Genomic DNA, 27,127 nt, shown 5'->3' with positions numbered 1-27,127 from the left:
AAGTTCAAATGGTGATCAAGAAGCTACTATGGAGTTTGCTATGACCAATCTTGGGAACTTACATTACCTTATGGGGATTGAAGTAAAACAGGACTCCAGTGGCATTGTCCTCACACACACACAAACAAAAAAAAAGGAAAAAAAAAGGAAAAAAGAAAGGGCATTGTATCTCCTATCCTCAACTAGTATGGATGGATCCAAAACTTGCACCACACCGTTAGCTTCTAGATCTAGGCTCTCCACTAGAGATAGTCCCCCTTTGGTGAATTCCACAGAGTACAAACAGCTTGTGGGTGCCCTACAATATCTAACTATTACTCGGCCGGATATATCTTTTGCAGCTAATCATGTTTGTCAATTTATGCAAAGTCCAATTGATGCACATTTATAGACAACAAAACGTATATTATGATATGTGAAGCATACATTAGGTGTTGATGGTCGCCTAAAACCCACCAATATCACTCAGTTAGCACTGATATAGATGTAGATTGGCTTGGGTGTCCTGATAGACGCAGATCGACATCAACGTTTTGTACATTCTAGGCACCAACATGATCTCATGGTCTTCTAAAAAGCAACGAACTATTTCACAATCAACCATAGAAGCAGAATACAAGGCATTGGCAATAACCGTTTCAGAACTATTGTGGCTCACCTACCTCTTGAGAGATCTATAAATTACATATTCCAAATCATTAGTGGTACATTGTGAAAACCAATTTGCTACCCAAATGGTTGCCAATCCAGTTCTTCATGCACAAATGAAGCACGTGGAGGTTCACTATCAGTTTGTATGTGGTCTTGTCCTCAAGTGGACTCTCAAGGTTCACTATCTATAATCCAAAAGTCAAATTGCTAATATCTTCACAAAGGATTTACCATCACCAACTTTTCAAGAGCATCGATCCAAATTGCTGCAACTACCGCTCATCAGTTTGAGGGGGGATGATAGAATCAAAACGTTAAGATAGCTGTTGGAGTTTGAGCCATTACCCTAATTTTGAAAATCCTTTTTACCGTTAGAATTTAAATGTGGAATCTTTCTTTGTAGTCAAACTTATATCCATTAAATAGTTTATTAGATAAGGGCTTGTTTGGTTACTTAAGTTTGGAGATTTCAAATCTATAAATTTCAAATTTATGGAGTCATTGTTCATAAAAATAACTGTTTGGTTAAACTAAATCTGTGGAATGAAATCTATAAATTCATCATGATTTTGTAAATGCACAAATGTTAAGCACTTTTATAATAGGGGTGAAATCTCACCTCATACCAATAAATCTACAGATTCACATTTTTAGTATAAAAGGGTGAATCCCTAGATTTCATGAATCTAGAGATTCACACAACCAAACAGGTATAAATTTCTCATTTACTCTGTATTTGAAATCTCTGGATTCATGTAACCAAACAGGCCCTAAATGAATCCTGCAATACCAAAAGGTATGCAGCTTCACCATTCTATCTTTTGAATTGTCCCTCTTTCATAAGCTAAAATAACCATTTCATAAGAATCCTTAGTAGATATTTAACAGCACTGATCTGAGAGCACCTAAATGTAAGGGATGATTTTCTAAAGAGTATCTCATGTTTTACATGTTTTTCCAAAGCTCCATGCAATATATTGTTTTAAATTTTTAACAAACGATCATAGCTTAAGTTACCCATCAGGCTTTCCTTACTACTACACTAATCAAAACAGCTACCATTGCGATTAATGGGGTGCCTTTTGAGGTTATAATCTTAGATAGATATGCTTATCAATCACCACCACCACCAAAAAGGGTCTCTGTTTTCCTCATACCAGATAAAGCACTGTCTCCACCTTCTGCCTGCCAATCCATCAATATGTACAAGAAAAAAAAAAAAGAGAAAAAAACGAAAGCTTTTTGCTCATCAAGCTTCTCTCTGTGTCTTCCTCTCCCCAGTCCGCACCCAAAAAATGAAGATTGCCTATCAAAGGTTCTCAAATTCATTAGCAGGTAAATTTTCCAATAGAGAACTCCTATCTTGATAGCTGCCTAAGTTAATTAGGTTAGTATTCAATTGGATGTTGCTTTCCCATCCTTCAAATTTATATAAGTTCTTTTCTTCATAAAATGAAACAAGAAATTTCATTGCTTTAAAAGTTGCAAGACTGATATAGCTTCACAAGTACATGGCAATGTAGGTTGTTTAATCATTTCCCAGGGAAAAAGTGAGCTTGCTAACCTATGATTCTTCAGACATATTTAATGGATAAGGTAAATAAATAATCAATTCCTTCCTACAAAAATAGTTGATCACTAAATTCGATCATAAATACTAAATCTACAAAGAGACACCTGGAGGGGGAAGACTAGAGGCATAAAATGAGCATGAAGCGACAGGGTCCTTCAGCAGAAGACGTAGGTTTGACAATCAGATCACCTAGTTGAAGATGAGCAGATCATTCCTTAAAGGTTCATCATACTTCATTTTATGATCCTGAGAAATTCAGAGACAAGTAAACCATGAGGTTAGAAAAGAAGGAAATATTGAAAGTAAACGATAAAGTACTGAAAGGTACAGTTAGTTACCTGTGTGTTTTCCATCATTAAAATGAGCATTCTTAGATGACCTAAATGTTTCCAAGAATTCTTTAGCCTTCTGTAACTCTGTTTTCTCCCTTGACCTGTCCCAGTGGTGTTCAGCAGCCAGTATCTGAATTACGCGTGGCAATGCTCGGCTTGCTGCATCTGTGTCCAGAAAAGCAATCCTAGATCTCCTAGCAATGAAATCAACAGCAGACTCACAGTACTCATTCCGAGCACAGTAAGCAACCTCTGCCTCTAGGAAGGGATACCCATGAGCAAGCCTTTTCCCTAGATTTTCATTCTGGAGAATCCAACAAACTGATTAATTTAGTTTAAGAATGGAAGACTTCAACTTCCTAAACTCCGATTTAGCTTTCATTTATTTATTTATCTTTTTTTTTTTTTTTTTTTTTGGGGGGGGGGGGGTGGGGTGAGGTGGAGGACTAAACTAATATATTAAAACCCAGAAGAGGAGGAAGAAATTGGAAAGGCAGTGCATAAAAACAAGATAAGAGGACTATCTTGCACGTCAGATAAATAAAAACCTGAATCAACTCAAGGATCAAAAGTGTTTTAAAGACCAATTAGGGCATGCCTAGGAAACCAGTGGAAATTAGAGGTGTCATTGAGTCGAGCATGATGCAGATAAGTCACCTGAAGGACTTCTTTTGTAGGGAATAAGCCTTAGGTTGAGTTAAGTAGGTACTTGGCTTTTGTATCACATGGGCATTGTTTGTAACTAGCTACTTTAATGGGCCTAAAATGTGGCTCAAACGTAGGAAATCAAGGTTTACTTCATTAATCAGTCCGTTTGAAATCTGTTTCAATCATTCTTTTAATTTCTGCAGTATTTTATGTTGCTTTATTAGTTAAGGATTAGATTAGGCCTTCGCTTCTTAGTGTTTAAGTTTATATTTTAGTCTTTCATATATGTTCGGAAGGAGCTACAGCTCTATACCCAAATTGTGATTGATGGGGATTGGCTCAAGTCTTTAATTATTCTGTGAGATCTAGATGACTAAGAGATGTGGCAGGATTCCAAGGATTCCAATTGAAGCTGGGTGGGATGATTAGTCATGTCTTCTTCTTCTTCAGTCTTTCTTTCCTTCAATACTTGAAAAAGCCTTTATTTTCTTCAAATCTGACGTTATTACAGCCAATGATTTGTCAGTTCTATCACTAGTAAGATCTCAATTTGAAGGTGAATCTCTACCTTGATTCCTGCTATGGTTTCAGTTTCCTCTTCTCCTTACAGTTGGCTATCAAAACCTGTTTTTATTTTCTTTTTCTTTTTTCTGTTCACAAACCAGATCCATCCTGTTCAAACTAGAATGCTTGATTGTGGGGGTTCTATGATGCTGGTCTCGAATCAATTTTGCAATTGAGAATTAGTGTATTATCTCTTGATTCTCCTATTTTCAATTTCAGATTCTATTAATTTAGTGACCTTGGTGCTCTTTTAGTCTTTTAATCACTATTATATTACCCTGCCCAATTAGAGTGTAGGGAATCTTCACATATCTGAATGCATTTGACACATTCAGATAGATTCCACCAGAAGTGGGCCCCACATGAATGACTCACATCCCTTCACTTATGTGAAGATTCACAGGAGTCGCCCTATTAAACATTGATCAAAACGATCCACCTACTGTAGAATGGATAAAACCCGGCCAGGGCCATGGGGATGTTGCACCTAAAAAGACCAGAACTTTATATGATGCGGGTCCAGCAGCAAATTAACCAACTTCCCATTGAAATCAACTTAGGGTTGATAGATGTGGGTGTTGGGCCTTTGTTTAGCAGGTTCATGTGGTAATGGGTTCATATGATTAGTGTTTAGGCCAAGTATGAATGTAGGTTCACTTTGTTTAAATTAGGTGAGGTCTATCAAGAGTAACATACCTTAATTAATAATAGAGCTTATCAGGCCCTTATACACCTTCATTAAATAATCCTCATCAAGGGCTTGATAAACATGAGTAAATAGTCCTTATTAGGTTAGTAATATAGTAAAAAAGCCCTATTAGATGTACCCAAAAAAAATTCTATCTAAATTCAAGTTAGTTTCTATCTTGAGTACAACTAGGAAAGTCAGTTCAAGAATATAAATACAAAGCCTATGCATACAACAAATTCATATTTCAGATTACGATTTTAAATAAAGGAAAAAATTAATAGTGTGTTGCCGCCTTGGAGCAATGTGTTAATAGCTTCTCATCAGTGTTAAGGCACCTCCAGGTGATAAAGTAAGCATTCTAGGGTTTTAATTGATGGTAGTCTCCTTCAATAAAAGCTTGCAGCTTGCCTACATCACTCCATCTCTATCTCAGCCACTCTCAAACTTGGATACAGGTAAGTAACAAGTCAGCCTTGACCGTTCACCCCTCCCCTATCTTAAATTGCTGTTTTTTGGGAAACCGTACCATATTGGTCCGTATTCTTTTCAATAACCCCTAGGTTTCATAATTCCAAAACCTCCATTAACATTCTTCACCCTTGCAAACCCTTAGTGCCCATCCAGCCACTGATACCCGAACCTTACCTTAACCACTTTCACTCCAGTAAAACCCTAAAACCCTGCTGCCCTAGATACCCTAGACCTAAAACCCTAATCTGAAACAGAAATCCTAAACCCTAGATCTTCAAGACCCTGGTTCCCTAATTACCTAATTTCTCATTCTAGAACCCTGACAACCTAACCCTAAACAAGTCCTTATTATACCCCATCTGATACTTCTAAAACCTCAAAATTGAGGCCCACTTGAGACCCATTTAAAGGTTAAACCCTAACCCTATGTCCCAGATCTGAGAAGTTCAAGTCAGCGATCTGTCTTACAACAAATCAACAGAGAAAATATCAGTTCAGATTTATATATAAAAAGGGAAGGCTTAGTTTGAGAGTTCAAATTCAAAGTCAAATTCTGTTTTAGCCCTGAACAGCAGCTTGATTCAGTCAATCCTAGTTTATTCACTGCTCATCATCTAAGGATCTTGGCTATTCTGGCTCTCATTCACTTGAACCTACATCACTATAGGGTTCAAAGAAACCCCTAGATCCTTAGTATTAGGCAGAAATTTTCTTCTACTTGAACCACCACTATCCCTCCCTTGGTTGAAAGATGCAAATTTTGGTCTTTCTGGTTCTTAGAGTTAGTAAGCTCTGCGGAGATCACTGTATATCAACCATGTGTCATACAAGAATATAATTTTTTTTAATATAAGAAAAAGAATACAAAATCAAAGTGAAAGAAAATGAAGAAAACATCCATCTGCAACTGTTAAAATTTAAAGAATAAAAGAGGCAGAAAGAACAACCTGAGCAATGGCAGCCACTCTTTCTGCCATAGTACCATAGGAATGAGCTAAATGTTTGGCTACAGCACTGTCCATTGCCCCAGGAACAACTTTACCACCATATGTCTTCTTCATACGAACATATTGTTGAGCTAGCACCGTAAATGATGCTGGATCCCACCCCTCTCCTCCAACAATTTGTAGACGGTTGGTCACACAACCATTGGTTGGATTCAACTTGCCTGATTTTACAGCTGCATTTAATGCATCTTCTGCCATGCTGAAACAGGTTATAGTAGAAAACAGTTAAGATGGAAATATTACAGAATCAGGAGGAAGAGAACAACAACAACAAAAAAGAAAAAAAAAACATGGGATTACTTGACCAGTTGGAGGGATTGACCCTCCCCTCCTCTTCCTCCCTCTCTGTTACCTCAATCCATCCCCAACCCTTTGACCATCTCTGCTCATTCACCCTCTCCCCCTCCTCTCCCTTGTCCTCCCTCTTCTCCTCTTTTGTGAGGCCCCTCAACTGTAATTCCCTTGCATTTGATTCCTCCCTCTTTGGTTGATGGCCACATCATGGCAGTCTGCCCGATGTAGTTCTTGACAAAGAGGCTTCTTGTTGAAGCAGGTATTTAGTCAGTCACTTTATCCATTCTCACCCCGCTTTCCATTTGTCAAGTCCTCCTTGGACAAACAATGGAAGCCCTCAGCCCCTTTGGAGACATTCAATCCTATCCCACGGAATTTTTTTTTCTTTTCAAAAACTCAGAATGGCTGACCTTCACAGGGTTCTCAAAGAAGGTCCATGGATGGTCAGTAAGAGACTCCTCTTTCTCCGGCACTGGTCCCATAAATTTCTAGTGAATATCTCTCTTTCCTTCCTCTTTGGTTTACTCTGCCTAGTCTCCCCTTGCACTTTGGTGTCCTGAAGTTTGAGCATTGTTGGCTCAGCTATGGCATCTATTCTCTTCACTGATGCTAGAATGATGTCGAAGGAGAGACTTGCATATGCTCGTCTTTCTATATAGATCTCGGCTGAATCCCCTTTACCTTCTTCTATCTTCATTAAGGAGGAATCTGGGGTTCATTCAAGCAAGAGCTGCACTATGAGTAGAAGCCACCTTACTGTCTGTCCTGCAAAGCCTTCGATCACCATTGATGTACCCCAGGCATCACCTCTACAAATACTGCCTCTTCACCTGTCTTGCCTCCTGAAGCTGATCATCTGAGAAGTGCGTCCGACGCTAACCATCTCTCTTGGTGTTAGAGATCTCCTGCTGCATCCATGATAACCCTTGGGGACCCTAATGGTCCTCTCAATGCTAGTCTGAATTGGGTTCCAAGCCTTGGCCACCGGCTCTAACAATGGGCCTCTGATCATTGACTGCACTGCTCCAATCCCTGCCCCAGCTTGGTGGAAGCTTGCACACTGTTGGTTGTTCCCTCTGTCAAGTCCTCCCAACAGTTCCTACCTACCGCCTCGTTTACCATGGCCCACTGTGCCTGCTGCTGACAGGCATCCTCCCTTTTCCCTTGGTCCCCCCTACTGCCTTGCTGCCTGATGTCACAGGCTTTGGCGCGTCACCTGACCCTTTGCTACCTCTTGAGCCTTTTCCCCCTTTTCACTAGGTCTACCATCAGAGATATGTGCAATCTCTTTCTTTCTTTCCTCCATCGTTTATCTCCCCTTCTTAGCCATCCGCCTAATCTTTTGGGCCTTCGCCCCTCCTCCCCACCCCCTTGGGCCCGCTAACTAACCTTCTGACCTCTCCCTGTCGCACCCCTTGTAAACCCAGCCCATGCCCTCACAACCCTCTAAAGCCCAGCCTAATCCCACCCCTACCTCTTCGACCAGGCTTCTCCTTAATCCCTCGGCTCATTCCCCTCCCATCTCCCTCTTCCCTCTTTGTTTCGTGAGCCCATCCCCCCTCTCAAACCCAGCCCATGCCTACACTACCCTCTCAAACCCACCAAAGCCCACCCCTCCATCTTTGGCCTGGCTTCTCCTTAATCCTCGGCCCATTCTCCTCCCATCTCCCTCTTCCCTCTCCATCCTGTTAGCCCATCCCCGCCCCCCCCCCCCTTCTATCTCAGCTCATTCCCCTTTGAACCTTGAGTCTCCTCTTCATTTGCCCTTCCTTGGGCCTGGCCCATTCTCTGTTTCGGCTCAAATTCCCACTAACCCTTGAGTGATCCCCACATCAGAGGGGGATCACTCCTCTCCTCAAGTCCTTTTCTATCTGCTACTCTTGCCTCCACTCTCATGTGGTCCCCCCCCCCCCCGGAGTTTGTGATAGACTCCATCCCTTTTGAGGACGATGGTAATCCCACTGCTGTTGAGGACTTTGACATCTTTGAGGGCGGCCCCAAGTTCAATTGAGACAGTTGCAAGAGAAGTAATTGCTCTACTAAGTGTTGCAACCATTTTGGTGAAGATTGTGTTGTAGATTTTAATTCTCTAGGAAAAAAAAGAAGAAAGAGAATAAAGGGAGGAATTAGCTTCATTTAGTTTTTTCCCCTTCTTTCTTGCCTCCTGTCTGCTTTGCTTCATAGGGTTCGGTTTGTTGCTGCTGGTCGTTTCTTGGTTTTTTTCCTTTTGGTGGGCTTTGTATTGTTGTTTGAAACGTGTTGAGTCCTGTCTATATTCTATAGGGTATATGGGTCATTTTATTTCTTATTCATGTCCTCAAGTGTGAAGAATTCTTAAGCCATAGTCACAGACTCACTGCTATGGACTTGATCTGGTAATTTCTTCTTCTAATATCAGATCCTTTCAGCTCCTCAAATCGTAAGTAGTGTTTTTTCATTCAATCGTCCTATTCCCCTACTCTCTTTTCTATTTGTAGGTACTGATTCAAGTTCCATTATTGTTCCATGGTATCAGAGCAATATTTTGAGTATGCTTAGGTTTTTCCATCTAGAATGGTGTACAATCATCTATGCCAATTTTTGTCTTTTAAAAAACTAGCTTCTTGATCATGCACAACTAGGGTTTCATCATTATTGTCATCGATTATTGGAGTTGAGAATCTTTTCATATACTCTTATGTTGTTTATGGTAGCCATTCATAAGGTTCGCTTGCCATACATATGGGTGTTGCTGGTTATTTTCTTCTGAAAGTCACAAATGTCACTGATGAATATTTTTATGGACTAATCATATTCTTTTGGTGTGAAAGATTAATTTTCCAATGACTCTGTCCCCATTGGTTCACCACTCTGGTTTTTAAGAGGACCCTTTCTCTCTGTTTTCTGATGTCATCAAAAATTTATACCTAACAGACAACCCTAATGACCTGTGGTTTTAGATTCTGCTGTCTAGAACTCAAGGGTTCCACCCTACTGTGTAGCATGCTATTTTGAAGGTTGTGGCTTCTTCTTTTGGCCTTATTCTTCTGGTCATTGTTCCTTGTTGCGGGTTGTTGATATTGGTTGTGCTTCTCGCAGTTGGTTAGATCTGGTTTATTATTTGTGGAGGGCTTCTACAGCTTACAACATTATCTATCATGGATAACGTCAACAGCTAAATACATTTACCAAACTGAATGGTGCTTCAATCTATCCTCTTTGGGCTCAAGCAGTTAAAGTTTGTTGGGGAAAATTACAGACCTTTCCGCTGTATTATGCCATAATTTCTAACACCCCCCCAGACCAATTACAGAATGAACCCAAATGCTTATTGAGGTATCTCTTCTGTAAGCATCTGTCTTGTTAAATGATGATGTGGCAAAGTATTGTCTGTTTTATTTCCCAAAATATCCATGGGACCATGTAGATGACCTTTTTACCCTTCTCCCATTTCTGGAATACTTACTGAACTCAAAACCAAGATGAACTCGTAGACTATTAAAATCCAGCAAATTAAGGATTTCAACTCAACCATTTTCAAGTTTGAGTTGTGAAGTTTTAAATACACAAGGAAATATACCCAACCCTGGCATCAATGGATTAGTCTGAGATTAGATTATGCGATTCTCCTTTACTGGATCTGCCTATGACCTGGATCTCATCTAAAAACAGAATCACTGATCTACTAGAATCTAAATTTCTAAATTCTGTCAAGATGAGGTATTTCAATCTAATGGGACTCTTGTAGATCAACCCACCAATCAGATTCTCTCTCAAATTGGTGTTACTCTTCTTATAACAAGTCCTATTATCACTCAGTATCTGAGTTATTGATATTTAATTTCTTTTGAAATCAGCTACAATCTTGTCCCAGAGATTTGGTTTGCAGTCGGTTTGCTAAAACCGAGAGTAGAGTGGACTCAGACCTCGTCAGTTTCATCCCAAACCCTTCTTCGAAAGCACCAACTAGTTTATTGCAAGCATTTAAAGTTGAGCTTTTCATTCCAAACCCTTCTTCGAAAGCACCAACTAGTTTATAGCAAGCATTTAAGGTTACGCTTAACGGTATTTGCAAGTTCTTTTTTCCAATTTGAGAGTGGAAAAATAATACAGTGTGTTAGGAAAGGGCAATTTGGGAAAGACAGATCCATCGAGAGTTAGTGCAAGGCACTAACTCTCGATAGGAAAAAGAGGCGGTAATTAAGTGTTTTATACCAATTGAAATTGGTTGATGCTCTTCTATTTTGGTTCTACTTTGTTTCCTATATAGAATAAACTTGTAAATTAGCCTATAAATAGTGAAGTTATTTTAAGGAGGGCTCATGAGTTCTATCCGAGCCTCCACAACAAAGTCGCCACTTCCATCTTCTCCTCTCTCTCATTATTCACCTTATTCTTTCTCAAAATAACATGGTATCAAAGCTGTAGGTTCTCTTATTCCTTTCAATTCTAAGAGTTACCAGCACAAACAGTTGATTCTATAGAAAGGAAAGAAATTGTACCTGGTGTGAGAGTCATTTCTAGAAATTAAAGGGGATGCAACACCTTACGCTGCACTTGTTGGTGGTTTTTGTTTGAAGATTGATGCAGCTCCTTACGCTGCCACAATTTTGGTCTCTGTTAAAGATCGATGCAGACTGAGCTTTCTTTTCAAGGAGAGAGTTGTGCGATGACCTCTTCTCAAGATCGTTGCCTCGATTGATGCTAGATTTGTGCCGGAATTTGCCATTCTCAAGTACGATAAATCTCCGATTGATGAAGAGAATTTCTTTTTCTGCAATTTGGGGCTGAGGAAGAGTGACCGTCGTCTTCCTCACTCTCGATCTATTTAGGGCTAAGAGAATCACGTTTTTGGGCATTTTATCAGTTTTGAAACTGGTTTTGAGTTGGTTCAGTTTGCTTTATTGGTTCAAGTGGTTCAATATCTGGTGGTTCGTTTCTGGAATTAATTCTGATTCTAAGATTAATTTGATTATGGGATTATTCTGGAATTAATTCTGATTCTGGGATTAATCTAATTCTGATTTCTGAAACTAATCTGGATCTGGAATTAATTATGATTCTGGGATTAATCTGATTCTGATTTCTGAAACTAATCTGGATCTGATTTGGTTTTGATTGTGTTTGGATATGGGAGAAACTTCAAGTAAAAATACCATGACAAATTATTTCTTCATCCTCTCATCGGTTAACTGAGAAGAAATTGGAGGGTGTATCAAATTTCCACTAGTGGAGGGCTATAGTTAGAATTGTTGTTACTGAATGGGGACAGATAGATCATTTGACTAAGACTGTACCTAAAGATGATGATACTTGGGCAATTGTTGATGCTCGAATACTTGGGCAGATGTTTGATTCCTTGGCCAATAATATTGTAGATTTGGTTACTCACTTACAAACTGTGAAGGAATTATGGGAGTATTTGAATGTGTTGTATTCTGGTCAGAATAATCTGGCTAGAATCTACGACTTGTCCCAGGAATTTTATCGAATAGATAGGAAAGGTAGAGATATTATCTAATATTTTGCAGATTTTAAAAGAATATATGAAGAACTAAACTCTATTCACCTATCTCCTCTGATGTCAAAACTATGCAAAATCAAAGAGAGCAATTAGTTGTTATGGGTTTCTTGGGAGGTCTTGGAAAGGAGTTTGAGGCAGTTAAAGCACAGATTCTTGGTAGTGATCATGTACCCATGTTAGCTGACACATTTTCAAGAGTTCTTCGTGTTGCAAGGGAGAGTACCAATAACTCTACAGAAAATTCAGCTTTGGCAACAGTTTTCCGAGGCACTTCTGGAGGACAAGCCCCTGGTGGACAGAATATAGGACGAACTCGAGGAAATAATCGGGTTCACACAACTCTCCTTGAAAGACAGGACAAGTTAAGACTTGTCATCATTGTGGTCGTCCAAGACATATTCAACGATATTGTTGGAAGCTTCATGGGAAGCCCCCACGCATGACGAATGCAATAATCACCTCTGAATCAGCGTCTACAACTACTAAAGTTCATCTTGAGGGTAAGACTGTAAAGATGACTGAGGAAAATTATATTTGTTTCACTCAGTTTCAGGCCACTCAACCACAATCTGCCACTGCCACCCTTGTTCAGACAGGTAATGCTACTGTTTGCCTTTCAACCACATCTCACCCATGGATCATTGATTTAGGAGCTTCTGATCATATAACCAGGGCTACAGGTATATTTTCCTCCTTTGTTCCATCATCCTCTTTGGTTACACTTGCTGATGGCTCTCATATCAATGTTAAAGGAGTGGGTACAGTTCAACTAACTCCATCCATTACCCTACACTCAGTTCTTTACGTACCTAATTTGCCTTTTAACTTATTATTTGTTCATAAATTTACTTCCATTAATAACTGTTTGGTGAAATTCTTTCCTAGATATTGATTATTTCAGGATCTTATGACGAAGAAGATGCTTGGTAGAGGCCGTATGTCTAGGGGGTTGTATCTATTTGAGTAGATATCCTCTACTGCTTGTTCTAGCATTTCCATCCCCCATCAAATACATTCTTGGTTGGGGCATCCCTCTTTGGAAACCCTAAAATTGGTAGATAAAAGTTTTCATTCTCTTTCTAAGTTGGACTGTGAGTCTTGTCAATTTGAAAAACTTCATCATGTGAGTTTTCCCCCTCGTATAAATAATAGATCAAACCACCCATTCTCTTTAGTTCATTCTGATGTGTGGGGACCCTGTCCTGTTACTTCTACTTCAGGTTACAGATACTTTGTTACATTTGTGGATGACTTTTCAAGAGTCACTTAGCTTTATTTAATAAAAAATCGATCAGAATTATTTGACATATTTGCAATTTTGTTATTGAAATTCGTACTCAATTTGGTGTTCCTATTCGTACTTTTCGTAGTGATAATGCCAAAGAATATTTCTCTGATCCCTATTGTAAATTAATGGCTTTTAATGGGGTTCTTCACCAATCCTCCTTGTGTCGATACTCCTCAACAAAATGGGGTTGCAGAAAGAAAAAATAGACACTTATTAGAGGTCACCCGTTCTCTCTTATTTGAGATGAAGGTTCCTAAATCCTTTTGGGCTGATGCAGTTTTAACTACTTGTTATCTTATTAACAGGATGCCTTCATCTGTCTTAAAAGGTGGCATTCCTCATTCTCTCTTATTCCCTTCATCTCCCTTATTTACTTTGCCTCCCCGCGTATTTGGTTGTGTATGTTACATTCGTAATCATCACCTAGGGATCTCTAAACTTGATCCTCGTGCACTTAAGTGCATGTTTGTGGGGTACTCTCGCACTCAAAAGGGATATTGTTGTTATTCTTCCGACTTACGAAGATATTTTGTTACTGCAAATGTGTCATTTTTTGAGTCCACTCCTTTTTCTACTGATTCTCATAGTTTAATTGACCTAAATGATGATCTATGTGTTATTCAAAGTGTGTTTCCACAAGGTATAGTTCCTTCACCTCCACCTCCACCAGACATCACCAAAGTGTACATACGCCGTCCGAATCCACTGGCTCCCCCCTCTGCACCTACGGTCTCTACCTCCGTGCCGTCTTCGTCTGCTGATCCTGCGGATGTTCCTGCCAAATCTGACCTTGATATTCCCATTGCTCTTCGGAAGGGTACTCGTCCTTGTGTTCAATATCTCATCTCTAACTTTATTTCATATTTTGCTTTATCACCTGGGTTCTCTACTGCTCTATCTACTATAGATACTTATCATATTCCTAAGAATGTTCTTGAAGCCTTGTCTAACCTGGGTGGGCCAGTGCAATGAACAAAGAATTACAAGCCTTAGAAGACAATCAAACTTGGGATCTTGTGCCTTTACAATCAAACTTGGGATCTTGTGCCTTTACCCTCAGGAAAAACAACTATTGGTTGTAGGTGGATATTCACTATGGAAGTTAATCCTAATGGTTCTTTAGCTCGCCTGAAAGCTCATCTAGTTGCAAAGGGCTATGCTCAAGTTTATTGCGTGGATTATGTTGATCCTTTTTCGCTTGTTGCCAAGCTTACTTCCATCCACATTTTAATCTCTCTTGCCGCTACCTACCAGTGGCCCTTGTTTCAGTTGGATGTGAAGAATGCCTTCCTTCATGGAGATCTACATGAGGAAGTGTATATGGAACAACCACCTGGGTTTGTTGCTCAAGGGGAGAAGAATAAGGTTTGTCGCCTCCACAAATCATTATATGGTCTCAAGCAGTCACCTCGAGCATGGTTTGAACAATTCACTACTGTTGTAATAGAATTTGGGATGATTCGTTGTGAAAGTGATCACTCTATATTCTTTAAAAACTCTGATGCAGGCAAAATCTCTCTTGTAGTTTATGTTGATGATATTGTCATTACAGGAGATGACACTTCAGAAATTGATAGGTTAAAGACCTATTTATAAGAGAAATTTCAGACTAAAGACTTGGGCAAGTTAAAGTATTTTCTAGAAGTTGAAGTTGCCCAATCAACAAAGGCATCTTCTTATCTCAATGGAAGTATGCACTGGATTTGCTTTCTGAAACAAGAATGTTGGGATCAAAACCCATAGACACTCCCATGGAATGTAACTTAAAGGTAATGCCAAAAGATGGAACCATTCTTGATGATCCAGAGAAGTATAGAAGGCTTGTTGGGAAGCTGAATTATCTAACTATGACTAGACCTGACATTGCCTTTCCTGTCAGTGTTGTGAGTCAATTTTTGTCTGCCCCATGAACATCACAGGGATGCAGTTATACGAATTCTGAGGTATCTTAAGAAAGCACCAGGGCGCGGACTTCTTTACACTAATCATGGACATAGAAATGTTGAAGGATTCTCTGATGCTGATTGGGCTGGACTACCTATTAATAGAAGATCCGACTACTGCACATTCATTGGAGGAAATCTTGTATCATGGAAGAGTAAAAAACAAACTGTGGTAGCAAGATCAAGCGCAGAATCTGAGTATCGTGCGATGGCACAGGCAACATGCAAGATGGTATGGATAAAACAATTACTCCAAGAAATAGGAATTATTGATGACACACCAATGAAGTTATGGTGTGATAATCAAGTTGCATTCATATAGCATCAAATCCAGGTTTTCATGAACGTACCAAGCATATTGAAGTTGATTGCCACTTTGTTCATGAGAAGTTACTACAAGGCATAATATCCCCCAAGCATGAGAGGACTGGAGAACAACTCGCAGATTCGTTCACCAAAGCTCTAGGGAGTACAAGGGTTACCTATATTTGTAACAAGCTGGGCATGAGTAATATATATGCTCCAGCTTGAGGGGGAGTGTTAGGAAAGGCCAATTTGGGAAAGACAAATCCATCGAGAGTTAGTGCCTTGCGCTAACTCTCGATAGGAAAAAGAGGCGATAATTAAGTGTTTTATACCAATCGAAATTGGTTGATGCTCTCCTATTTTGGTTCTACTTTGTTTCCTATATAGAATAGACTTGTAAATTATCCTATAAATAGTGAAGTTATTTTGAGGAGTGCTCATGAGTTCTATCTGAGCCTCCACAACAAATCGCCACTTCCATCTTCTCCTCTCTCTCATTATTCACCTTATTCTTTCTCAAAGTAACACAGTGCAAGGATAACTTGCATTCAAATTGGAAACCAGAGTCTCTCAGGTAGAAAGGTTTGAGTGCATGGCTTTGGCACTATCAAATGGCTATTATTTAGTGAAAGGTTTGAGGTCTTATTGAAGAAAAGATACATGAAGACTTATACCATTAAATTCCAAATACATGATTTATTACTTTAAGATTGATTTCCACTGTGCTTTGAACATTAATATTTTTGGGTATGCTTTGAACAACATTGTAAATAATGGTGGCAGAGGAGGGGATGTCAATAGCAGTGGTGGTGGTGGAAGAAAGATATTTATAGGAGTTCTAGGATGGTGATGAATAAAAAGGGTACTGTTGTATTTCTGATATTTTAGTACAAGGACATTGGAGAATATTTAGGTAGGATAAATGGCTTGCCTTGAAGGCAGACAAGTTTCCTTATTCATGAATGGTGGTTTCTTAGTTTCCCACCTCAAGCAACTGAAAACCAGTCTTTTCTGGAATTTACAGAAATCCCTAAAATCATACCGGAAGAGGCAGTTAAGAATGTCCAAATAGCTCATTTAAGCCATAGAATAACTTTTTTGGCACACAGGTGGGCTCTGTATACCTTAGGCCTCTAGATGTAATGGGCCGACTTTATCAACCCATAAATATTATATTGGCACACGGGTGGGCTCTATATACCTTAGGCCTCTACATGTAATGAGCCAACTTTATCAACCTATAAAGTTGGGGGGGGGGGTGCTAGTACACGGGATTAATAGTTAGACTAAGATACTTTATAACTAGATAAAATTCTATTTTGATTTTATTTATCTTATTGAACATAAAGGGGTAAGGAGTCATCTTTATATATATCCAACGCATACTGCAAAAGAGTTATAGCACTGTTCAGTAATGCATACAAGATTGCTATCCCAATTCTAATTTTTTCCTTTCCTGAGTGCTTTTTCTATCTTTCAAGCTGTTCAAAAATATCTACGAAAACAGTAAGTTGAATTATCCACCAACCCAATTCTTCTTCTTCTAATCCTCTAAATTTTCATCCCCATTCTACTTCACGTTCTTGTGTTCCCCAATCAGCTACCCTGAAATCCCAAAACCTAGAACACTGCTCTTTTGAATTGAGATCTTGTAAAATATGCCCCTAGTTGATTACTTGATTCTCTTCAATCTAGAGCTACATCACCACCACACTGTTTTCTGTCAAACAAATAGGTCCTCGGTGAAATACATCTATCTGGATTAATCATTTTTTATATTTCTTGGTACTCAGTATAAATTTTTGTATAAAAACAATGATAGTACTTCATCCAGACAAAAATTACCTTCGGTAAGTAGTCCATTTTCCACCAGATATGGTGATCAAACCAGGGTAATCTTCACATACAACATGATCTCTGGAAATGCTCTCAGTGTTCTTTGCGGTAGGATCCATTGCCAGTGGACGAATACCACTCCAAGCAGAGAGAACATCTGTTCGACGAACCTGAAAGAGTTCTGGTGAAAAGATCAGATCAAACTTAACATATTTTTTATATATATCATACTAGGAAGAGACAAAATGCAAAGCTTTTCATATTGTGCCATTGACATCAAGCAGAACCATCCTTCTACATTCCACTAACAAAATCCAACTGACTGTAGAACAGATTGAAGGTTTAGTTTTATGATCCTATTAATAATATGATGTCATATAAATTAACTAGAGGTGTCATCAAAACAATGCACGTTTCCTTTTCTTTTGGGATGAGAAGAGATATCCATCTAAATGAAGTTGTGAGATAAGTCATCTGTGGTGGCATGGGCATGAGTGACAGAGCCCTCTGAATTCTCCAGCACAAGGGTCTAATTTGATTGGAATTCAAGGAGTTAAAAGGCTAGAAATAAGCCTAAATTTACTCTAGGAGAAGAATGAGGAAATACAAGCACAGCTTAGGATTAGTAATGAGTGAATGAAGAAATATGCAGAAGATCCATTTAGTTGGGTATAAAGTTAAGTTGCATTGGAAGAAAAAACCCCATCTTAAAGCACCAAAAAAACATACAGAATAATAAACAAGTTTAAATACCCACAAAGGAAGGAGGAAAAAAAAGAATCTCAGGGGAGGAGTAGACAAATCATCTCATATAAACAAGACAAAGGATTGAGAAGCTGACAAAATAAACGCAAGTAGTTGTAATTCATGCTCCATTTGTGTTCCCACACCTTTACTTACCAATGAAGTACAATCACTTCATTCACTGGTTCACTAAATAAATATTCAATGTTTCCATGTATAACATCACCAAGAATCCATACATAGGTATATATTCCTCAAATAACAAATAAGGAAAGAAGTTTGAAGTTTTAGTGCCAACATAATCTATATGGAGTATACATCCAAAAGCAACCAGATCTCCAGAAACTCATAATTTTGAATTACCGGCCAAGAAACCAAAAAGCAATTGGTGAATTAAACGTTAAAGTCCTAAAGTTAGTCTCTGAGTCTTTAACAGGTATTACCTATGCAATCAATTTAAATAGAATAAAAAGTTTTCATTTGTTAATACCGAGCAAGTAATAAGAGGTATATGAATGGCAATAATTCAAACCTTGACATTAAGGTAATCACATATAGCATCTAGTATAAATTGTATCTCATCTTCATGAGGTTCTGGGAGCATTGTAATCTTAGTACTGGAGTCGGTAGTTCCTGCAACTGTCCTCCCCAGCCATGGCAACATGAACACAACACGTCCATCCTTAGTTTTTGGTACAATTAAGCCCATCCCATCCGGAGAATAATAATCAGGAAGAACAACGTGAACACCACTGCTTGGACAGATCATGACTGTTGCATCTTTGTCAGCCATTTTCCTGACAGAATCACAAAATGGACCAGCTGCATTTACAACTACTTTGGCATATGTATCGAACTCTTTACCTGATGCAAGATGATAGGTGGTACGAATCATTACAAATAATAGTAACTTTGGCTCCAGCCAATAATCAAATGACACAAGCAAGCATATTCACAACACAAAATATATTGAGATTGACGGTGCATAAGAAAAAGCATATAAACAAGCCCAGACGGTATCCCTAGTGAGAGCAGAAATATGGTTTCTGTTTGTGATGCAATCCAGGGTTCAAATTTTCTAGATTGGATTGTTTAGATTGGATTGTTTGTAGGCACACTCAATCAACAGAAAACAAGTACCAAAGGGGAATGACAACTTCATAAATAACCAGGACTTCAAAGCATGGTACTAATTTTTGCAAAATTTCAGTTGTCTTGAGCCTACTGAGACAAAATATGGTCCAAAACAAAATTTCAGTGAAATTTCAAGAATTTCGAGTAGTAATTATAAATTGTAGTTTGTCATTTGTAAATTTTAATTGAGATTTAGCTACTTCTCAATATTTGCCCTTGCATTTTAATGAAAGTTTCAATGTTCTCTTATATATCCATGTACATTTGTGGAAATGCATGATCAAGTTTCACCCGCATACAGCTGAGCATGTCTAAACCAGACCACATTTTTTTAGGTTTTTGTCAAAAATAACATTGTTATTGTGGTTATTGGCCTCAAATTAGACTGTACACCAAAAATCAAACCCAAAAACCCACCGAAACATGTAACTGAAACATGGTAAAATGGTGTACCAAGTTTCACCGAAATTTAGGTATCTCGGTGTCTCACTAAGGCGGGAGACACTGAGACAATATGAAATTTTCAACTATGCTTTAAAGGGTTTGTTTTGTAGACTAAAATGAACAGGAATACAAAAAGGATCTGTATTCAAAGAATTAAGGGTAGAATGGACAATAAAAATTAGCTAACAGTAGAACAAAAATAATAGTAAGAGAAGAATACTTTGGATAATGATGATATGGTGATATAAATAACAACGTCATTATATTCTTCTTCCACCTTTGAACCAAATGCACCAGTACAAACCAGTTTGCCTTCCAGTGAGAAAATTTAACTGGTTTGGCTTTCAATTGGCATGAAGTTTATCATGGAGGTCATAATCCTGACTCCTGAGATATATTGATCCCAGTAGATATCCAGTCCACCCAGAAACCTAAACATCTACAAAAAATTCCTGAGATTGACCCAGGTGGTATGAACAGAATCATAGTGTTATAGAGCAAGAATTCACAACGCCAGTAGACCCCAGATTCCAAAGTCTGATTGCCTCAGAGGTAGGCAATAGCAAAGAAAACTTGGGATAAAATGATACTTATACCGGTTAGGAGAGAAGATAGCTATAGAAGAAGGACAAGGAAGGCCACAGAACCAGTGATAATATCACAGTAATCATAAAGACAATATTCCCAATAAACTCTAAACTGAGAATCAACAGATACATATGTAGACTCAAGATTTTCTTATGAGATATTTTTTCTTGTGCACAATCAGAAGTGAAGTGCCCAATTACATTGCAAATAAAACATCTAACTCTGTTTTAGACCCTGGAGAAGAATCCTAAACCCAACCGTCACCTGAGACAAATTTTGACAACAACTCAAACTCCTAACATAATCTAAAACTAAAATAAAATCTCAAAAAGAATAGGACTCTTAGCCTGTGTATGGGCTATCTCCAGTAATACAAAAGAATCGCAAATTACAGTATAACCCAAATAATTAGACAAGTAAATTACCCCCAGCTCCTTCTAGGACCAACAACAGTTCTGGTCCACTCTGCCTTGGTTTGGGGTGCTAGACCTGAATTCCGACCATGATAGAGCTACTGCATCCCACTAAAAAGAACCAAACACTGTCAATCTGGATAAGGACTAAGGATGCCATCTGAGTCAACTCACTGAAGGAGAAATGAACCTGCTACCTTCTTAAGCTTTCAAGGAACTCCTTGGCAGGAGAAACTTCACTCCTTTGCCATCATGATTGAAAGAGTAGGTACTTGAATACCCCCACAATACTGGGCCTACTTATTGAATTACCATGGATGCCTAAGAAGAATGTGATAGACCTTCAGGGAAAGGTTGTCACATTACACTATATTAATGAGTCATTAATCAAACAGAGGCACACAAACATCCATCAGTAATTTTGATATTCGTGTCTTGCAACCGTGTAACTTCGTAGGGATTACGATGTGATATTTTCTTCAAGCAAGCATGTGACACAATTGATCGTCACCCTTTACTCAGGTCTGAAAAAAATTGCTGCTGCACCAATCTTCCTCATCTAAAATCTGTAAGTGGTCAAAATTGTTTCACTTAACATAGCAAGGTCGTTGACCCTGAACAATATCATTACCATTGCCTTCATTAGGACCTCCAAAGATATTGTCTTGACTCTCGAGAGTTTGTTGCTCTTTTGAAACAAAATGTATGAAAATGTCGACGTTAAACGGTTGGGACATGAAGTAGAAATTTCCACATGCTCCTTGCACCTAAGACTGGATCACATACTTTGGCATCAGAGAAGGTCTGTCAGAACAAGAATGATCTAGATAAATTACGAAGGACTTATTTTGGTGTAAATAAGCTTTGGGTTGAGTCTTATATGTATTGGACTTTGATCCCAAGGGTTTATTCACCAACTTAATGGGCCTAAAATAAGGGTCGTAAGTAGGATAACAGGATTAGTAGTTTTATTTCCCATACTTAGTTTATCGTTCATGTTTTAAATTGAACAGGATTTTCTGGTTTCAACCAGTGGTTGAATTTAAGTTGTCTGAGGACAGTCCCTTTCTGGCCTAGGGAATCTTCCTTTTTAAGTAGTTTTTTTTAACGGGTATAGTATGGCTGGATTAGGAATTTATTTTGAGCCTATGTTAGTTTCTGGTCAATAAAAGTCACCTAATAGGTTAAGGATTGGGTAAGGCCTTTCCTTTTTAGTATAAGAGTCTATTTTCCAGTCTTACATATAAGGTTATAATGGAGGCATGGATTGAAAATGAATTTGACTAATAAAATTGCTTCGCAAGCTCTTTGATAATGGGAGGCCTGGGAGATTCAAATCGAAGCTCTTCTTCAACTACTCTAAAAGATTTTCTTTTAAATTTTTATATGTTCAAGATTAAACCCTTGTTGTTCTTGATCCTCCAATCAACTGAGCTGCTGCCCAAGAAACTGTACAGTAGTAATTTTGATCAATCCCATCAATTTTTATTCTTTCTCTTAATCATCCAAACCACCCATGCTTAATCCCACTCACATCTTGAAATCATCTCATCTCCCAAATTTCTTGACAAATTAACTAGTATCGAACCACCAACATTCCACCCATATCCTAAGATTATCTCCAAGTAAATACCCAACCATCCTCACCTAGGAGAACTCAAATCAAGAAGTTGGTCTTATACACCCTAAAACATCTCTGCATAGGAAACCCCAAATCAAGAAACACAAATTCTCGAAACCTTCACAGATCCATCAAACCATGTCAACCGTATCACAGGCAAGGTTTAAAGTATCCCACAATACCATACGATACTAGCCGATACGTATCTTTATTTGACCCAATGGATACGATACATCTTGATACGTCTCTCCATTAAATTACACTAAAATACATTAGTCAGAGCGATACAATACTCGATACAAGACGATACATCTCTTAAAATCACCTAACCGATACGATACTCGATATCGATACTTTAAACCTTGATCACAGGAAAATGCTAAATTTGACTATAAACCATTGTTTACCAATCTGAACTCCCTGCTCACTAGAGGTTCTAGTTAATTGGCTCCTAGTTGATCCTCTTCCAATCTAGTACTACATCAATGACCTTGAGGAGGAAAGTAATGGCAATTTGGCAATGAAAATGGCCATGGAGAAACCATTAACCTATGTTAAGTTGAAGGACTTACTTGGTAGATGATGTTACTTCACGTTTGTCACCTTTAAAGGTATTTGGGAAGTTTCTCATGAGACGTCTTCAGGCTACTTCTTCCATCAGAAATGCTACCTATACAACATCCTCCATTGTAGCCAGTGACTGTAATCCAATGCAACACTAATCTAAGGATGCAAATCAGTCTGAGATTGTGCCAGCAAGACCTCTTTGTCCCATTCAAAATCAGACAGAGTAGAGATACACGGCAAAATTTTGCACATACTGTTCAATGGTCATGTTATCCTTCCTAAGCTGGTCAAACTTGAGATGCATGCAGTGCTGGTAGTCGACGGGTGAAATCCCCAGTTCGTAGCCTCTTGCAGTTCAGCCAAAGCTTCTATCCACTCAATGGCTCAAATCCAACTCCATTACTACAGTTTGATCCACCAGATTCTGGATGCACCTTTCAGTTTGGCTTCAGAAAATAAAATCTCCTCGTAAATGTCTCCGGCTGAAACCAGTCCAAGTATTGCTCTTGATTATAATCCCATAGAAACAAAGGATGTCGAATTTGGCTTGTCTTTTAGCCTCACCGGGAGTGTCATCAAAATGTTGGAGGTGTAGAATGTAGCAGTGGTGGTGGTAGAGCGTAACAAGATATGGCCCTCATGGGAAATGGTTGGAAAAATCCTCAAATTAAATGGGACTCTTTCCTTAGATTAATGATATAGGTTTCAGTCTGGTCCACCTCGGGTAAGGTTCTTAGCCCCAATCATATTGGTCCAGCGGCTCCAGCCACAATAATGCAACAGTTTACTTAAAATCTTCTTAATCATTTATAGCCATCTGTATTCATTTAATTTCTTAGTGGAAGTTTCTCACGCATGTGAAATAAGACATTACTCACATAAACAAAAGCCACTTCAGAGTTCTTGGGATTTAAATATTTACTAAAGACAAAAAATAAAACCCACAGAAAAGGGAGGAACAAAAGGAATCAAATCACAGAACATGGTTAAAACAATGCACTCATACCTGACAAATTATTCCTGATACGTGCACCAATAATACGGCCAGTTTCCTCATCCTTAAGAAAGTTAATCACTTCTGCATAGTTAAGCACGGCTGCACCAGCCAATGCAGCAGTGCATGCCAGTCCAACATTAAGTCGAGCGTCATTCATCTGTCCATCATAGTACACGACTGTACCCCTCAAATTTCTATCCCCAACCTTCTTCGAAAGGGTTGGAAAAAGTTCAACTGATTCTTGTACAGAATAGTACCGGGACAAATGAAGCAAGCGTGGTCCTGCGACCAAATCGTAGAATTTCAATCCGAACCAGTAGTAAACTGTCTCAAACCAGTTGAAACATGGAGTCATGCATGGCAAAGCATGGCATAAGTGAGGAGCATTCTCGATAACCTGTTTACGCTCTTCAAGTGCATGGAAGACCAGCTTCAGCTGCCCATAGTCAAGATTGAAAACAGCTTTCTCCAAGTAGCGTACACCTAACAAGAATTAAAGTGAAGTAGGCATTCAGGGAAAACGGATGAAGAAAAATTTAGTAATAGAACAAGCAACCAAGATGTGGATCAAAGTGATAGAAGTTCACTAAGGTTGATGACCATTCAGATACCAAAATAACCTCTGTAAACACAAAACTAGTTTTGCTGGTAGAGATGTATCTATCTAATGCAACATAATGAAATTTCAAAGGGGAAAACATTACTAAACAATTGTAAATACATCTATGAGTTTCACAGGTTACATTCAACCCAGAATTCTATATTTGTTTTTACTCCTCATAGAATACACCAGCAAGAACAATTGTGTTTATTCCTCATAGGATCAACCAACAAGATTAAGGTGGGAATTGACTTTCAGCTCTGGGTTAAGGATGAGAACCTCGATTGAGGGTCACTAATAACTGCAAATCCCAGGAAGGTAACTAAAATCCCATGGCTAGAAACCGTAAGAATTGTCAATTCAAGAAAAAGCTGCAGGAATCCCTACAATGCATTATATCACTAGAATGTATTATCAAATCAACTCACCAAATATTGTGCCACATGCTAAGATATCTCAGGTTTGACCAAGTATAAGAATGGAACCTAACCATACATATCCTCCAATGGTATTTGGTGCCACATGCTAAGGTATCTCAGGTTTGACCAAGTATAAGAATGGAACCTAACCATACATATCCTCCAATGGTTCATCTTATAGATTGTCCACACTAGCAATCCACCCTTATCCTATAGAATGTTATGTTTGAATTGAAGAGGTAATTTGCATAGAAACATGTTGGAAGAACAAAGAACAGGGAAACTACGGTTTGTCTAACATAAAACACTCCAAAACTGTAACTATTATCCTTTTAATATTCCATGCATGAAGGGGCTGTTCAACAATCTTTACACATGATGATATCCAAAAAAGTCAGACAAATGACCTGAAGCTTAGTTTTAGGTGAAAGAACTCTTTATTTTTTGCAGTCATATGTCTAGAGAGTATCCTTAAAATATAAGCAATCCAGTTATCTAGTGATTAGTAGAGATAAATTTGGCTAGGAAAAAATACTTCAATTCAAGCACCAGATGTCAAATATGTGCTTTTGCAAAAACCAGGATCAGCAATCACCACACTAGAACATAATCAAAATCTGGATTCTCTCAGGGAACATATCTTGCCAATGCCAACCAAATACTCCCCCCCCCCCCCCCCGATATATTTTCTACAAGAAAACCCTCAAAGCAAGAGATTTGTGGTCCTAGAATAGTATCCATAGAATCCTTTTTTGAGACACAGGAGATGGTAACTGCTGCCAAGGAACTTCTGAAAACCTGTAGTAAAACAAGATTTAAGGTTTATAAATGGTGGAAGTTCTTTTGGAAGCTTATATATTCATCCCAAATTTAAAATGTTTTTCTGGTGTGTTCTACATGTAGGAATTCCTTTCAAGGCAATTTTATCCAAATGGGTTGTGACTGATCCAAATTGTGTTCTCTATGGACACTGTGATGAGTTTATCTGGCACAATTTTCTTTCTTGTGAATGGACTAAGCATGTGAGGGCAGCCAGTCCTTTGGGATTGAGAAACTCCCAACTTTTGATGCTTTGCCCTTGCATTAGCAGCTTATGAAATAAAATTGGGGACATAAATCCACAACCATGGTTTGTGTCCGTGTTTATCATACAAGTTTCTTATTTGGAAATCCCTTATGGGTGCTTAACAATGTGCAGGGATTGTTAAATGATCAAAATATCGACCCCCCCCCCCAATTGCAATTACTGTTTAGACCCAATGAAGAGCAATAATCAATTTTCTATCCAACTAATATCTAATTGGTCTAATTTTATCTATCCAATTTTAATGTGCACTGGGATTCTTAACCATGAATCGAAAAAAGGAAGTTGGGTGTGTACTTCTTTGAACGAAGGGAAAGTTCTTATCACTGGGTCAGGAATAGTGGAGAACCTGGACCCATTGGAACCACAAATCTCGAGCATTGCCAAAGGATAACGCTACAATCTAATCCCAAAGAAATTTACAGTAGTAATATAAATGTACTTGATCTCATTCAAAAACCCTCTGGAAGACTTTGGCACTAAAGTTGGTCCCAGCAATTTTGTATATTGTTTGCAAGGCATTCATAACAACATTACTCAAAAAACCACCCCTGGTAGGAGTAAGCTAACTACATACAACAGCAACCAAGATATGTGTTAATGTAAGGTGATAATTTGGAACGATGTAACCCTTCTTAATCCAGTAATATTGTATATACTTCTATCTTACCCAGGGAAAAAGAAGAAGAAAAAAAAAACACCAATCTAGAGATCGGAAAAATTAATAGAGAGAGGATTCAAAAGAATCAACTAGCAGACGATATTGAAGATGCAAGTAAACCAACACGCAATTGAGAAGTTCAGATACCTCCATGAATGAGTTTGGTGGACCTAGAGGAAGTCCCCGAAGAAAAATCTTCTCTTTCAACAAGTCCAACGAAAAGGCCTCTAGATACAGCGTCAAGGGCCACACCACATCCAGTAGCACCGCCTCCTACGACAAGAACATCAAGAGGATTAGCAGCGGTTGCACCCATCAAAGCAGACTCCTGAACTCGCCTCGGCGGTACGGTGGCATTTGTGTCAGCGATTCTCCTCTTCAAACTCACCAAATTGTCTCCTTGATCACTCTCAGCTACATTTGGAATTGAATTTCTCAAATTCAATGCACCGTAACCTCCGGTCACAGCAACAACGACAGCTCCTAAGCCCCTCAATCGCATTGCCGTTGCCATGTCTGTAAATTTGTCTCCGTCTCCCCTAACTTTTCTTTTTCAAATGCTGAGGATTCAAACCAACCAAATTAAAATTCCTTTCTGTTTATACATTAAATAAAGAGCCAAATTGAGAATTTTGCTAATTTTCCCCTGTTGCGGAAACGATGATGGAAACCCGGAGAGCCAGATTTGGCAATGGAGACGGAGATCAACGTGGATCGTCTCTATATAAATAGAAGTTTAAAAAATTA

At 38.6% G+C, this 27,127-nt stretch overlaps 1 protein-coding gene across 2 annotated transcripts; it reads right to left on the bottom strand.

Moving 5' to 3' along the window:
- Positions 1-1,810: 1,810 nt before the first annotated feature.
- On the bottom strand, positions 1,811-27,127 carry SDP6 (FAD-dependent oxidoreductase family protein). Of its 2 annotated transcripts, XM_089150011.1 has the most exons (7): positions 26,528-27,126; positions 23,625-24,098; positions 18,384-18,715; positions 17,117-17,277; positions 5,878-6,136; positions 2,563-2,860; positions 1,811-2,470 (listed from the first exon to the last, which is right to left on the bottom strand). In XM_089150011.1, the coding sequence occupies exons 1-7, from the start codon at positions 26,892-26,894 to the stop codon at positions 2,463-2,465; spliced, it is 1,899 nt and encodes a 632-aa protein (XP_089006137.1). In that variant the 5' UTR covers positions 26,895-27,126; the 3' UTR covers positions 1,811-2,462. The 2 variants fall into 2 exon arrangements, with proteins under 2 accessions (XP_089006137.1, XP_089006138.1); XM_089150012.1 differs by lacking the exon at positions 1,811-2,470 and having other exon boundaries at positions 2,555-2,860; positions 26,528-27,127.

Source organism: Hakea prostrata, chromosome 3 (assembly GCF_041222555.1).
Source record: "Hakea prostrata isolate BN-2017 chromosome 3, UWA_Hpros_2, whole genome shotgun sequence".
In the NCBI taxonomy this organism is placed as follows: Eukaryota; Viridiplantae; Streptophyta; class Magnoliopsida; order Proteales; family Proteaceae; genus Hakea; species Hakea prostrata.
Note: the sequence above shows the minus strand (reverse complement) of the source record. Positions and strands in the feature narration are given on the sequence as shown.